The sequence below is a fragment of the Medicago truncatula genome, chromosome 3 (assembly GCF_003473485.1).
Source record: "Medicago truncatula cultivar Jemalong A17 chromosome 3, MtrunA17r5.0-ANR, whole genome shotgun sequence".
Classification (NCBI taxonomy): Eukaryota; Viridiplantae; Streptophyta; class Magnoliopsida; order Fabales; family Fabaceae; genus Medicago; species Medicago truncatula.
This window is the reverse complement of record NC_053044.1, coordinates 47,863,524-47,876,786: the sequence shown is the minus strand read 5'-3', so window position 1 is coordinate 47,876,786 and position 13,263 is coordinate 47,863,524. Positions and strand designations below refer to the sequence as shown.

The 13,263-nt window shown below is 35.2% G+C and overlaps 2 protein-coding genes across 2 annotated transcripts; one reads left to right on the top strand and one right to left on the bottom strand.

Moving 5' to 3' along the window:
- The first annotated feature begins 2,405 nt into the window (after nt 1–2,405).
- On the top strand, nt 2,406–6,504 carry LOC11429496 (filament-like plant protein 3). The gene is made up of 4 exons (XM_003602643.4): nt 2,406–3,014; nt 3,786–3,963; nt 4,192–5,804; nt 6,071–6,504. The coding sequence occupies exons 1-4, from the start codon at nt 2,925–2,927 to the stop codon at nt 6,368–6,370; spliced, it is 2,181 nt and encodes a 726-aa protein (XP_003602691.1). The 5' UTR covers nt 2,406–2,924; the 3' UTR covers nt 6,371–6,504.
- Nucleotides 6,505–6,841: 337 nt separating this feature from the next.
- LOC11429495 (fatty acid amide hydrolase) lies at nt 6,842–12,352 on the bottom strand. Its single transcript, XM_003602642.4, has 20 exons — nt 12,132–12,352; nt 11,830–11,939; nt 11,683–11,743; nt 11,399–11,583; nt 11,049–11,178; nt 10,677–10,754; nt 10,429–10,576; nt 10,234–10,346; nt 9,584–9,659; nt 9,423–9,494; nt 9,288–9,339; nt 9,078–9,149; nt 8,894–8,974; nt 8,336–8,436; nt 8,151–8,243; nt 7,986–8,054; nt 7,824–7,888; nt 7,670–7,731; nt 7,458–7,553; nt 6,842–7,190 (listed from the first exon to the last, which is right to left on the bottom strand). Exons 1-20 carry the CDS (start codon nt 12,229–12,231, stop codon nt 7,131–7,133), a joined length of 1,824 nt encoding a protein of 607 aa, XP_003602690.2. The 5' UTR covers nt 12,232–12,352; the 3' UTR covers nt 6,842–7,130.
- Nucleotides 12,353–13,263: the final 911 nt, after the last annotated feature.

Here is a 13,263-nt window from a genome sequence, read left to right as displayed (position 1 = left end):
TGCATACATTTACAATGTGTGTTGGTAGAGGTGAAATAGAAAGAGAGAGAGAATAAGGAGAAGAATTCACGTCAAATTGGTTGAGGTGTACTCCATTATACCTATTGATGTAGCATATTCCCAAAGTAAAGACATTTTTTCCCTTACGCATGTTAACTCACGCCAGTTATAACGGTAACGTGACTTAAGTCACGCAGCAGATGTGCCTTTTGCCCCAGCAGATGTGGCTGCTGCCTTCTTGGAGTTTGCTCTGCATGTCGTTCCCCAACAGCAGCGGGGTGGTCAGGTCTCGGAGGACGAGCCTTGAAAGCATTCAGAGAGGTACATTTGGTGGTTCTACCGTGTATCCCATCCTCTCATCGTCAACCCTGCTCCATAGCCTGACATTGTCATGCCGAGACCTGTGTACCAGGATATTCTTGTTGACTAGGAGTGGGCCAGACATCCTCCCGATCCATTGCAGGTCATCAGCAGCATTAGAGGCAGAGTGGAGCATGCGATGCAGATTCCAGAGGTGGTTTCAAATCCACTCTTCTTCAGCATCTTGGAGGGCCTCCGGACCGATTATAGCGTGACTTAACTCACACTAGTGTTAAAACTAGCGTGACTTAACTCACGCTACTCATTGTAGGTTTTGGTGCATGCTTTGTACCAGATTCAAAACTAGCGTGACTTAAGTCAAGTAACGTGACTTAAGTTGCATTTCATTTTGCACTAGCGTGACTTAAGTCGCGCTACCTGTCTTAAGTCACGTTCCAATTTGCACTAGCGCATGTTAAGTTGCGTAAGGGTAAAATGATCTTTTACTTTGGGAATGAGCAAAACCATTTGGATAATGAGCAGAATTCTAAGGAGAAAAAGGAAAGAAGTTCATAATTTCTCCTGTTTGGTTGCAAAGAGAAAGAGGGGACAAAGATAAAAAAAAAAAAAAAAAAAAAAAAACACATGGGGCCACCTCTCTTTTTATTCTCTCCAAAGTGGTGAAGAAAGAGAGAAGAATCTCACTTTTTGATTATTGTTCCATTAATGCCCTTGTAAAATTACTACAAGCTTGTAACATGGTGATGGAAAAAAGAATTGCAGCGGTATCTGTTAATAAATAATCAACATTTCTCTTTCTTCTATTTCTCTCATATCTCTCTTAACCAAACAATACATCAAATCTACTATATTTCTCTCTTCTCAAACTCTCTCACTTATTTCTTTCTTCATAACTTATCTTCTAAACCAAACACACACTTAGGAAGCATGGAGATTATTATAAGGAGTTTTCAAGCTTCAAATGCATGCAACTTTGTTAAGAGCGTTTTCATCAATATCTTTAGGTAGAAGGGAATATTGTGAAGAAAAAGACGTAGGTGAATTTATTGACTAACCCACCGGAAGGAAGATTGAGGCTTAAGTCGGCAATTGTTCTGGTGTACAAGTGGGTACGAGTGAAACATGCATGTGTTGATCTGACTAGGGTTTTTCCCACTTGTGGGATCGGGGACGAGCGCTTTTATTATGGGACAACAACTCTCGAAATTGCTTCAAGCAAAATGACCAAGCATGAAAAAACATGTTCCGACAATCAATCAAACATATATTGTATCTCCTATATCTATATATATAGTTTTCTAAAGAATTGATTTTATTATTCAAAAACAGGTAGTGACTTAGTTATTGACTACTTGTCTTTCATTTATGTGTTGGTTTCTATGTATATTTGTTACACTAATAATAAGTGTCTCACGACCAAAATAATTGTTTTGTTTGTTTATCATTTATTTTGGTGTGGGTTGTGGGCGTGGCCATGTCATGGCATGAAGGTGACTAGAGGCATGGCCGAATAAGTTTTTATGTGAATAGAACCGCGTGAATGTTTTGGGAGGTGTTATTAGAAGCAGCAAGCAACTATGAACTAAAACCAGTTGTGTGCGTCATGGAGAACAATGTACTAGTCTGTTGAAGTTGATGGTAATTATTGGCTATTGGATCGATCGAGTGAAGTATCAAAGAAAAATTATATTCGATAATAAAGAAATGAGTTGATGTGAGATTTTTTTAATTTTTATTTTCGTTATCTTTTTTATTTTACTGGTTCAAGTTTATGTTTCCCGGATTTTGTTTTTATTTATTCTTAAATGAATTTGTGCATTTTTTTTTATAAAAAAAATAATAAGAAAAACAGCAAAAAAAATAAAAAAAATCATAAAAGACAAGAACAAATAGATAATAATGGACAATCACTGACGCAGTGACAGTAGTGAATGAATCTAAAAAAGACAGCCAGCATATTGTATCCACAGTAATGATAGTAGTGAAAATAACAGCAGCCAGCAACAAACACTGCAAATATACAAGAACAAGACAAGACAAAAACAAAACATATTTAGTGGTAGTAGTGAAATTAGAGAGCCAATAAGCGGGAACTAAGCGCATTTGTTTGAGACAAAGTTACTATACTACCCACCTTGAATCAACAAGAGTGTAATGTAAAAAAGTAGCAGGAGACTTTTCTTGTGTTTGTTTTAAGACCCAAATCCACAAATGGTCCCTCCCTAGCCTAGGTTCTCTCTTCTGAGTTCTGTCCCCTCCCTCCTATGATGTTTTTGTTTTTCTGACATTCCTTCAATTATTTCCCTGTTTTTTAATTAGTAATGATATGCCTTTTCCTTACTCTCCAATTCAGGGTGGAGGCGTGAAATTGGGGAGACTTGCAATTTTGAGTGTAGTAAAGAAATACACACACACCCTCATCCCTTTCACTCCACATAACCGTTAAAAAGTAAATTCTAAGCAAATTTTCAACTCACTTTTCTTCTTTCTTAAACACTCAGTCAGCTCTAATCTTTCTTTTTATATAGCACCTGGTCAAGTTATGAACTTTTTACTTTATAGTTATTTTTCAGATTAAGTTGTTCAGTGCTGAATTATTATAGATGGAACCAAGGAGTTGGATGTCGCATAGTAAGTCATTTGAGAAAAGTTCTTCCGAGTCAATGTCATCTCATTCACAAACTCATGATCAGGTACCTCTTTTTTTGGCTACATTATTGTTAACTTCTTCTACTTTGCATGTTTTCAATAGAGGAAGGAGGATCCTTGGTAGCTGTTATGTGAATTTCCAGGGTAGTAACCATATTTCGAAGTGAAGGTTGTCATTTTTGTTAATAGGATGAAGAAGAATAGAGATGGAGGGAAATCTAAAATCTTTTGGCTTTAACACTCATTAAAACAAAATTGACGAATTTTTAGCAATGATAAGCATCATAACTAAGTTAACTAAAATTAATCAACTTGCAACCTTTGTAGCAACCAATACTTTTGATTTAAGGCGTGTCTGGTGTCTGACATGTGTCAGTAATATCTTATAATGACACGACACCGACACATGTGATTACATTGGATTATGTCATTTTCTCAAACTTATTATCAGTGTATGTGCCATGACTGGTGTCCGTATTTGTGCTTTCAACAAATCATAACTAACTACCTTAAATATTATTCAATTCTAACACTAGCTACCAAGGAGGAAGAATCATGCCACTTAAATACTCCACCGGACACCTCATAGTCACACTACTCGACATGGGACTTAGTCACCTCATAATACCCAAGTCCTTATTTAAAACCTTGTTGAATCAAGAATACAAGAGATTGGAATGATGATTCATGGTTTTCATGTTGCTTACCATGAATCCTGCTTTGTCCGCTTTTAAGTTTGAGATCTCTGATAGTTCAAATCGTTGCTTGTTTGGGATGGAAAATTACAAATCTTATGTTTTCTCCGTGCTGTACAGGTATATGCCACTCATATTGTTCCATCTCCAGAAGTCATTTCCGAGGGTGCGTCAAATGAAGAGGTTGTTACTGATGTGCATACTCTAACTGGAAAATTATCCGCCGCTCTCTTAGACATTAGTGCCAAAGAAGATTTGGTAAAGCAGAATGCCAAAGTTGCGGAAGAAGCTGTCTCAGGTATTTACTGTTTGTCCATTTTGAATTTCTCCTTGATTTGGCTGGTAAGTTTATCCAGTGAGAAAGCCGAGGCATTGGTATCAGCCTTTTTGTTTTTTGGTCTGATTTTTTTATTTGTTCAAGTTCTGTCTCCATTATGGTTTATCAAAAAATGAATACCTAATATCATATAAACATTGGTTATCGAAGGAACAAAAGACTGCTATATTGATATTTGATTATATTTAGGCTGGGAGAAGGCTGAAAATGAAGTGTTGACTTTAAAACAGCAACTTGATGCTGCAAAACAGCAGAATGCGGTTCTTGAAGATCAAGTTAGTCATCTTAATGGGAAACTAAAGGATTGTATGAGGCAGCTTAGACAAGCTAGAGAAGAGCAAGAGCAAAAGACCCTTGAAGCTGTTGCAAACAACTCTTGTAATTGGGAATCCAAAAGAGACGAGCTTGAGTGGAAAGTTACTGAGCTTGAGGTTCAACTTCAAACAGCTAAAGAAGATGCTGCTACATCAGTTAACTCTGATCTTTTGCAGAGGCTCCAGGATGTGGAGAGGGAGAATTCAAGTCTGAAAATTGAACTACAATCTCGACTCGAGGAACTAAAATTCAAAACCATTGAATGGGATTTGAGCACCCAAGCTGCTGAAAGAGAAAGCAAGCAACATTTGGAGAGCATAACGAAGGTGGCTAAGCTTGAAGCCGAGTGCCAGAGATTGAATGCAGTGGCTCGCAAAACATTCTCTGTCAATGATCGCAGGTCTTTGACTTACTATTCCGTTTATGCAGAGTCATTCACAGATAGTATGTCAGATAATGGAGAGAGGCTATTGGTGGTTGAAAGTGACATGCACAAATTTGGAGGCAGGGAGATAAATGAAGGTGAACCAAAGCATTATGACTCATGGCCATCTGCTTCAATTACAGAATTGGATCAATTTAAGAATGAAAACACCACTGCACCAAACCGTATATGCCTTTCAACTCAGATTGATCTGATGGATGATTTCCTCGAAATGGAAAGGCTTGCTGCATTGCCAGATACTGCATCAGACCAACCTAATGTTGGCCAGGGAACAGACACAGTGTATGCTGAAGTGGAAGCATTGGTTCAAAAGAATGATGCGTTGGAGAAGAAGCTAGCGAAAATGGAGGCAGATAAAATAGAGCTAGAGATGGATTTAAATGAGTGCCAAAAGCAGCTCGTGGTATCACAAAGTCGGGTAAAGGAAGCAGAGTTGGAGGTAATTGAGCTTCAAACACAGTTAACTTTTGCAAATAAATCGATCAAAGAAGAATATGAAGAACTTAAAGCATCCCGAGCAAAAAATGAGAAAGTTGAGTCAAAGCTGAGAGCTGCTCAAACTGAGGTGGAAGAATTGATTTCAAAAATCTGTTCACTGGAGGAAGAGATTGATAAAGAGCGGGCTTTGTCTGCAGATAAACTTGAGCTAGAGGTTGATTTAATCGAGTGCCAAAAACAGCTCAAGGTATCACAAAGTCGGGTAAAGGAAGTGGAGTTGGAGGTGATTGAGCTTCAAAAACAGTTAGTTGTTGCAAATAAATCAAACGAAGAAGAATATGAAGAACTAAAAGTATCCCGAGCAAAAAATGAGAATGCTGAGTCAAAACTGAGAGCTACTCAAACTGAGGCAGAAGAATTGATCTCAAAAATCTGTTCACTGGAGGAAGAGATTGAGAAAGAGCGGGCTTTGTCTGCTGGTAATTTGGCCAAGTGTGAAAAGTTGGAAGAAGAGCTTTTGAGAGTGAAGAAAGAAACTCAACTTCATCAAGACACTGAGACACTGCATAGGGAAGGTGTTGATAGCGAGTTAATGTTCAAGCAGGTAAGTTTGGTAAATGCACAATGAAAAATCTCTAATCTTAGCATAGATTAATATATTGCTTAAACAGAATAGCTAACAATCTCACTCTTTTTGGATGATTGAAATTGATAATTGTGAATTGCGTGATACTTAGAGCTAAGTTTTATTTAGTTGAAAATTTAACATGTGAGACTCCAGATTCCAGAAAATATTTTGGAATTTCGATCGATGATTAAATAGCTAAATTTTGCATTAACCATTTTATATTTTGGCATCATTTGATGTAGGAGAAGGAACTGGCATTGGCTGCTACTAGATTTTCCGAGTGTCGGAAAACCATCGAATCTCTAGGACAGAAGTTGATGTCCCTTGCAACATTGGAAGACTTCATATTTGATTCAGAGGACACTATGGAGTTAACTAGTGAAGTTACACCACCAGGTCCCCAAGATGGCGGTGAGCAGTTGAAATTACATAATAGTGATTTGAGTTTTCCAAAAAGAGATTCATCAACTTCGCTAAATCCATCTAATAGCTTTGGAAAAAGCCACTTTAGTTTTGGTAGGTTCTATCCTACAAGGGCTTAAGCAGAACAGAAAGTCATTGTAAAAGAGGTAAGAGAAAAAATAAAGTAAATTGTAAATGTGCTTTATAATAAGCATTTAACGAGTATAAATCTAAACTTAGGTGTACATGTATCTAGATAACACTAGTTGCAGAATTGATGCTTTTTGCCGGGAAGGAGTTGGAAACATGCAGCAGACTGTGTCCCGTCCATGACATACCATTAGTGTTTCAAGTTCTTTAAAACAAAGTGTTTTACAAGTCTGATTAATTAGTCTCATGGACAGTTTAAATGGACCAAACCTCATGATTTTGAAAAATAATAGGTTGAAACAATGACTAATATGTTACACCTAAATTCTCATTTCAGGAAAGAAAAACGGTTTTCATATATATACATTCTCTATAGTGTCGTTTACTTGCCTTCTTTACTTGCTTCATTGGAAGATTGGAATTGAAGTCTCCTAGTAACTTTTGTTTACACAATAGAACAATTTTGAAAGTGTTGTTTGAGTATTGCATATCTGGGTAGGGGAAAGAGTTAAGAAAGACATGCATTCATTAGTAATGCTGAGTACCAAAATATAATTTCAATGCTCGTGGAATTGAATAAAAAAGGCAAAAATCCTAAATTTCCATCAAAGGCATCAAGTTTTGTAATAATAATGGATGAAATCCAATCCACCTAAAGGGGAAAAAAAATCCTACTAGCTCAAACAAACTACAATGAAAGCTTTCCTTTAGCTGGAAACAATGTGCTACTGCTTCTGAGTATTCATCCTTTTATCTTCTTAGCAGATCATAGTAAAGCTCTGGCTTTCTGTAATCTGGCATGCAGATAGCCTGAAATCACAACAATACCACATCTTTCAATTTACAGGCATAGAAAATTTATGAAGCATGCAACTCAAACGACTATATCTCCATAAAATTCTTCATTTGTTTCTGTTATAAACTTGCAAATATAATGACTCTTTAATATGCATATGCTGTAATTATTACATATATAATGATTCATTGATATGCATGTTCTTCATTTGAATTTGAATGATATAAAAGAAATGACCAATACTGCACAAGTGAATATTCTACAACGAAAGAAATGTTTACCTGCATTGCAAATGCCAAGTGGATTAGTGTTGCTTCAGACCAAGGCCTTCCAATAAATTGAAGACCAATAGGCAAACCAAATTTATCATACCCAACCTGTGAAGTGCGAAGCACACATATATATATAGCATATAAATAACATCTAAAGTCTTGTGTAAATAAAATAAAATATGGTGCAAGTATAATGTAACTAAGGGAGAGTTTAACCCTACCGGGACAGTGACAGCAGGAAGTCCTAGGAAGTTTCCTGCTATGGAATAACGAACAAGTGCAGCTGAAATAATGGCAAACAGTTATTAAAAATAAAATAATATCAATTAATAGCGAACATGTAAAGTTCAATAAACATATAAAATCCTTGTATACCTCCATTGACATAGTCAAGTTCACCTGTCTTCAAGGCATCATCTTGAATCGGATATGCTGTCACACTGGTAAATATATCATAAATATTTGATTACATAATTAAGAGAAAGTTGATATGGTTAAAATGTATCATTTTGTGAAATTCAATAGAACATGACCAACCCTGTTGTTGGTGAAACAATGACATCCGCTTCGGAAAATATCTTCTTGTGAAACTGCAATTGGCGATTCCTGTTCACATTTAAAGAACAAGTTGCCATAAATACAAAAATTTCAATGATTTGTAAACAGCGAAACACCGGCATTGAAACACCTTGTTTCACTCACCTGATTCTTTGAGCTTTAACATACTCTATACCGCTGAAAGCACCATAGATACTCTGTGCTACCCTTACATCCCATCCTAATTCTGCAAAATTCCTTTGGTAGTAATGTAGTGATGTCAGAAATTATGCTCTTTCAATCTAGAGGCCAATAAGGAGTAAAGCAAAGAGTTTGTAAAGATGGCATACTTTTCTTTATAAGAATCAAGCGCAGTGGAACACTCTGATCCAATTGTTATATAATGTGCCAGCCGCATGACTTCTATTTCGGGTACGGTGACATCTATTATCTTGTATGTTTGAAAAAATATACATTAGCAGGTAAGCAAGTATTGGCTCTGATGTTTCTCAGATGTAGGTTAAGTAATTATTTTAGAACTGCTTTGTGAGCGTTCTATCTTTTAGTCCCTAAAATTGAGTTTGAGCAATTCAATCCTAGAATTCATGAAATTCAAAAATAATGATTCGAAATTGTAAATCTTAAATCACGTTGGTGCTTCAGGGGATATTTTCAAGACTAAATTTACCCACCCAAAATGACCAATACGATCCGTGATGTTCAATTTCTAAGGTCATGTTTCAATTTTGCTAATTTGAGGACAAAATTATCAAATTCCTAGCAACTCACACTTAAAATTAGGATCCCTTTTTTCTTTCTAATTCACATCAAATAGTCCATCAGTTTAGATTTGTTGAAAAGGGGAAGAAGCAACCATTATCTAATAGAATTTTTATATTTTTTAATACCTTCCAATTGTAATGATCTTGAAGCTTATGCAAAGCTAGAGAGCAGCATACTTTGACATCATTACTGCAATCATCAAACCACTAATAGATGGAAGTAGTGGTTAAAGAACATAAATGACGTTAGAACAATCTAGTTTTTTAATAATGATAATGCATGTTTATATCCTGCAAATAGGTGTCTAACCTTCCCGTATTTCGCCAACCTGATGTGAGATATGGACTTTGTCGAGCTTAGCCGTGGGATATTTATCTTGGTCTGAAGTATTACACAAAGGTTTTAAAGGTTCAAAGAGATTATTAAAAGTGTATATCTAATCAGAATCATATGTGATATTTGAAACATTGGAAGACTAATAAATGATCAAGATCATTAATTTGGAAAACAAATCCTTACCAATACACTTGAGGGATGATGAGATGGAATTTCGCCACTGAGAGCTGCATAACTGTAAACAGTTGAACAATAGATGCTGTAAAACCAATCTTAAATCTTCCTTGAAGATAAAGTATTAAAGAAAAGGCTACTAACACGATCATTGCATCCTCAACAGTGCCTGCTAGTATTCCAACCATTCCAACTGTCCAGTTTATAGGAAGAACTCTGAATGTAGCAGAAGGCCATTCTTTTAAGTCATTCATTATTGAAACCCTCCTAATATTTAATATGATACACCCTAAATGAATGCTCACCCGTCGTGTGGTATACGTGCGAAGGTTGGCTTCAAACCAACAACACCACAAAGAGCAGCTGGCATCCTTACAGATCCTGAACAGGTGCAAATATCGTAGTAATTCACCTGTTTTTCTCTTACAAGTAATATTGAAGATTTGTGTAATAATATAATAGATTTACTTAGCTATTCCACACAAATAAATTTGAAATGCTGCGATACAACAAACAATGATGATTTATCTGGTCTTTTATCTTTAAACATAATTGCATAGTTTAGAATGACTAACTTGCATTACACGATGGAGATATACAAATATATATACAAGGGAGAATCTCTCAAAATAAGGAAAAATAATAATCTAAGGTGTTAAATATCATGCTTAGGACTGCTGATGTGGAGACTTTTATGTATTATGTGTTGGTTATTTTATTTTAGTAACTGCTGTTCAGTTTTCTTTAATTAATTGTGTTGTATTGTGGTAGTTATTGGAAGTTTTATGTATTGTCAAACTATGTAAAACAGGTTGTGTGTTCTGTTTGTATTTTATCAGACCAATTATATGAATGAAAACAGTTATTTCTCCTTTGTCTTGTTCATTTCCTGCAACTGTTTTCTTGTTCAATTAACAACATAAGGAAACTGTATCAACGCATATAAATCAAATACCTCCCCCGTCAACACCAAGGGCAACAGGGCACAATCCTGCTGACACCAAAGAAGCAGATCCACCAGAAGAACCTCCTGCAATTTTTTTGCAATCATATGGATTTCTAGTAGGCCTGTAAAGTAAATAAACAGACATGTCAGAAGACTCCAAATATGTAACATAACATGAATGAGCGTAACACGTTGTACTCTTACCCATAATGTGGATTTATCCCACTAGTTCCAGATCCAAGTTCATGCATGTTGGATTTCCCAACAAGTATGGTGCCACATTGCCTTAAACGCTTAACACAGCAAGCATCATCTTTACAAGGCCTTTCTTTATGGAGCCACTTTGTACCTCCTTTAAGACACCATTTTAAGATGCTTTAGTGAATTATGAAATCAACAGCTTAACTATTTGAATAGATGACACCTGAGAATACAACAGCACATTACACTACCTGTTGTTGGATATGGTAAACAATCTATTTCGTCCTTTATAGCAACAGGTACTCCGTCTAGCACAGAAATTGGTTCCCCTGCAAGATATTGTTGTATCGATTAAACGGTCTAGGCTGTTAATTTTACCAAATAACAAAATTAATTTTAAACAATCTTGGGCGTTAATTTAGATCATACAATTGAGATTGAAATCTGCGGGACGCAGTTAGTACAACAAATTTGTGTTCTGGTAAAGTAGCATGCATGGTACTTCTGGATGCAGGAAGCACAAGTATTCATGTTTATGAGTTTCAATAACACTTATCATGCATCATTTAAAGGCTGAAAGAAGTTTTTGAATTTGAATTGAAAGTCGAGTTGTTACAAATTACCTCTTTGATACCGAAGAGTTGATTCAGTTGCTTGTCTTAGTATATCATCAACATTGTAGTGAATAAAAAATCCCATTTGGAGTGGAGGTTTTATAGATTCATCAATTGCAGCAACAAAGCTTTCCGCAACCTGTGTAAATGAAAGAAAATGAAGAAAAAAAAAACTAATGAGTAGAAAAGTACATCAGGACTCGAGAACCAAATCAACTACTAGAAATATGACGGACTTGTCGATTTATTCACTAGATGTACCAAAATTGAATAACCTACATCTTTATACCATAAATTTATGCATGCATGCTAAATTTTCATGAGTGAAACATCTAAAAAGAACATTGAAAATGAAATACCAAGCGTGGTGTTATATCGCCTGATCTGTAAGCTTTGGAATAATCCATTATTGTCCAGCGACAGAAAGGATTTGTTCCATTTGGTTTTTTTCCAACAGATATAGGCAAGCAATCTATTGCATGTTGAACTTTCTCAGGTGGAGATGAAGAAGGATCTATGAATTTCACATCTTTTTCTTCAATGTCTGCAACAATAAACTCAAATCATTTGTCTACTTTCTTAAGGTAAATATCCTTCACTCAAATAATGTTTATTTATGACCATAAATTAATCTCCCTCAAACCTTCAAAATCATGTAATGGAACATACAGAGGTGACTCTTCTAGTTCTGCATTTGTAATAAGCTGCATAAATAAAATAAATAAAAATAAATAAGCACTAGTTATATGTTGTATAATGTCGTGTATTCATGAAACCAAGTGTATACTACCTCATGAATAAGATTTTTTTTGAGCAAAATGTACAACAATATGGTTCCAATTATTGGCAACTCCAATAAATAAGTGAAAATCTTGACCAAAATTCCAGTCATACGAGGAGCTGAATGCAATTGAGAAAATCATTAGCATTTTGTTTGCATGCATAACCATCGAAAGCAAATAAAGTTTTTAGAAGTGACAATATTAATGGTAATGTATTGCACGTTTAGAATCTTGTGTAAGAAAACCATTCCAAACAAATACCAACAGAATGAGAAAACAAGAAGCTATAAATGAGAATGCATTTTGGAACCTTTGACATTGGCTTGGAGGTAGAATTCAGTGCTATAAGGGCTTAAGTCGACATCATTTGCAGGTGTGTAAACCACACACTTACGTTTGAACAAGCTCATTATCCAAGGAAAGTTGTTGCTATTTGGAAAGTAAGACAGAAAAACAAGAAGAGAACAAGAAGTTATATATATAACAGGATAGTAAAAATAGTACAGTACTAGTTTACTTATAACAAGACTTGGCGGAGATTGCAAGAAGAAGTAGATAACAGAGTGGAATTTATACCGAGAGTTAAAATATGGTGCAAGTTTCATGTTTCCTAGAAAATTGGTGTGAAAAAGTTAATAAAAGTTGTTTAAAACAACACACTTCTGACATTTTTAACCTGAGTTTTTCAAGAATTATTAAATTTTTGCTTATTACAAGTCACAAGTCAGAGGCTGACTTCCAATGCTAGAACTGCTCCATTTGTTAGGTAACGCTGCTAAGGAAAAAGGTTACAAATAGTCAAATACAACTATAAAATATAAGGGTGATGTTAACTTCTGTCCTCAGGGTATATGTTAAGTAACTCAAAAAGGACAACTTTGCATTGAAAAATATAATATATTAACTTTTAAGAAGTTAAATGCACGACTTTTTATGCGTATGCTTCTTTAATAAGTTCCTTAATATGTGCTCTTGAGGGTACAAGTTGACATTTGCCAAAACATAATTAGAGTGGTGTTTCTCGCTTTTACTCCTTCACTTATTTATTTTTTAAACGAAACGACAAATATCATCGACACACAAGTCTCCACCTTGGCAATACCAGTATAGCTGTTGAGCTAGACCTTGCAAACTCCTTCACTTATTATTTGTCTTTTTTTTTTTTTAATTGGGTATCATCTATGCGAAGCTGCAGAGATTAATCTATCTGATAGGTTAAAACTATAATAAATGATAAAACTCTCCATAAAAAAATTTAACATCGGTATATTCCTAGTGCTGGATTCCAACATATGATCTCTAGTCATGAATAAATGTCGTAAATTAAAAAACTAGTAATTTGTTGATTATGTATTACTAATATCTTTAAAAATTAAAAGAGTATTAATTTAGCTTTCTAATTGATATTCATTGCTTACTTGTTGATTAGAGTATTCTAAGGG

Excerpts from the sequence above, each read along its gene's own strand:
- LOC11429496 (XM_003602643.4), top strand. The coding sequence starts at position 2,925 with ATGGAACCAAGGAGTTGGATGTCGCATAGTAAGTCATTTGAGAAAAGT. Across the intron at positions 3,015-3,785 it reads ATTCACAAACTCATGATCAG|GTATATGCCACTCATATTGT; the intron begins GTACCTCTTTTT and ends CGTGCTGTACAG. Across the intron at positions 5,805-6,070 it reads GCGAGTTAATGTTCAAGCAG|GAGAAGGAACTGGCATTGGC; the intron begins GTAAGTTTGGTA and ends CATTTGATGTAG.
- LOC11429495 (XM_003602642.4), bottom strand. The coding sequence starts at position 12,231 with ATGAGCTTGTTCAAACGTAAGTGTGTGGTTTACACACCTGCAAATGAT. Across the intron at positions 9,340-9,422 it reads GTTGAGGATGCAATGATCGT|TTATGCAGCTCTCAGTGGCG; the intron begins GTTAGTAGCCTT and ends AACTGTTTACAG. Across the intron at positions 7,732-7,823 it reads ACTTGACTATGTCAATGGAG|CTGCACTTGTTCGTTATTCC; the intron begins GTATACAAGGAT and ends CCATTATTTCAG.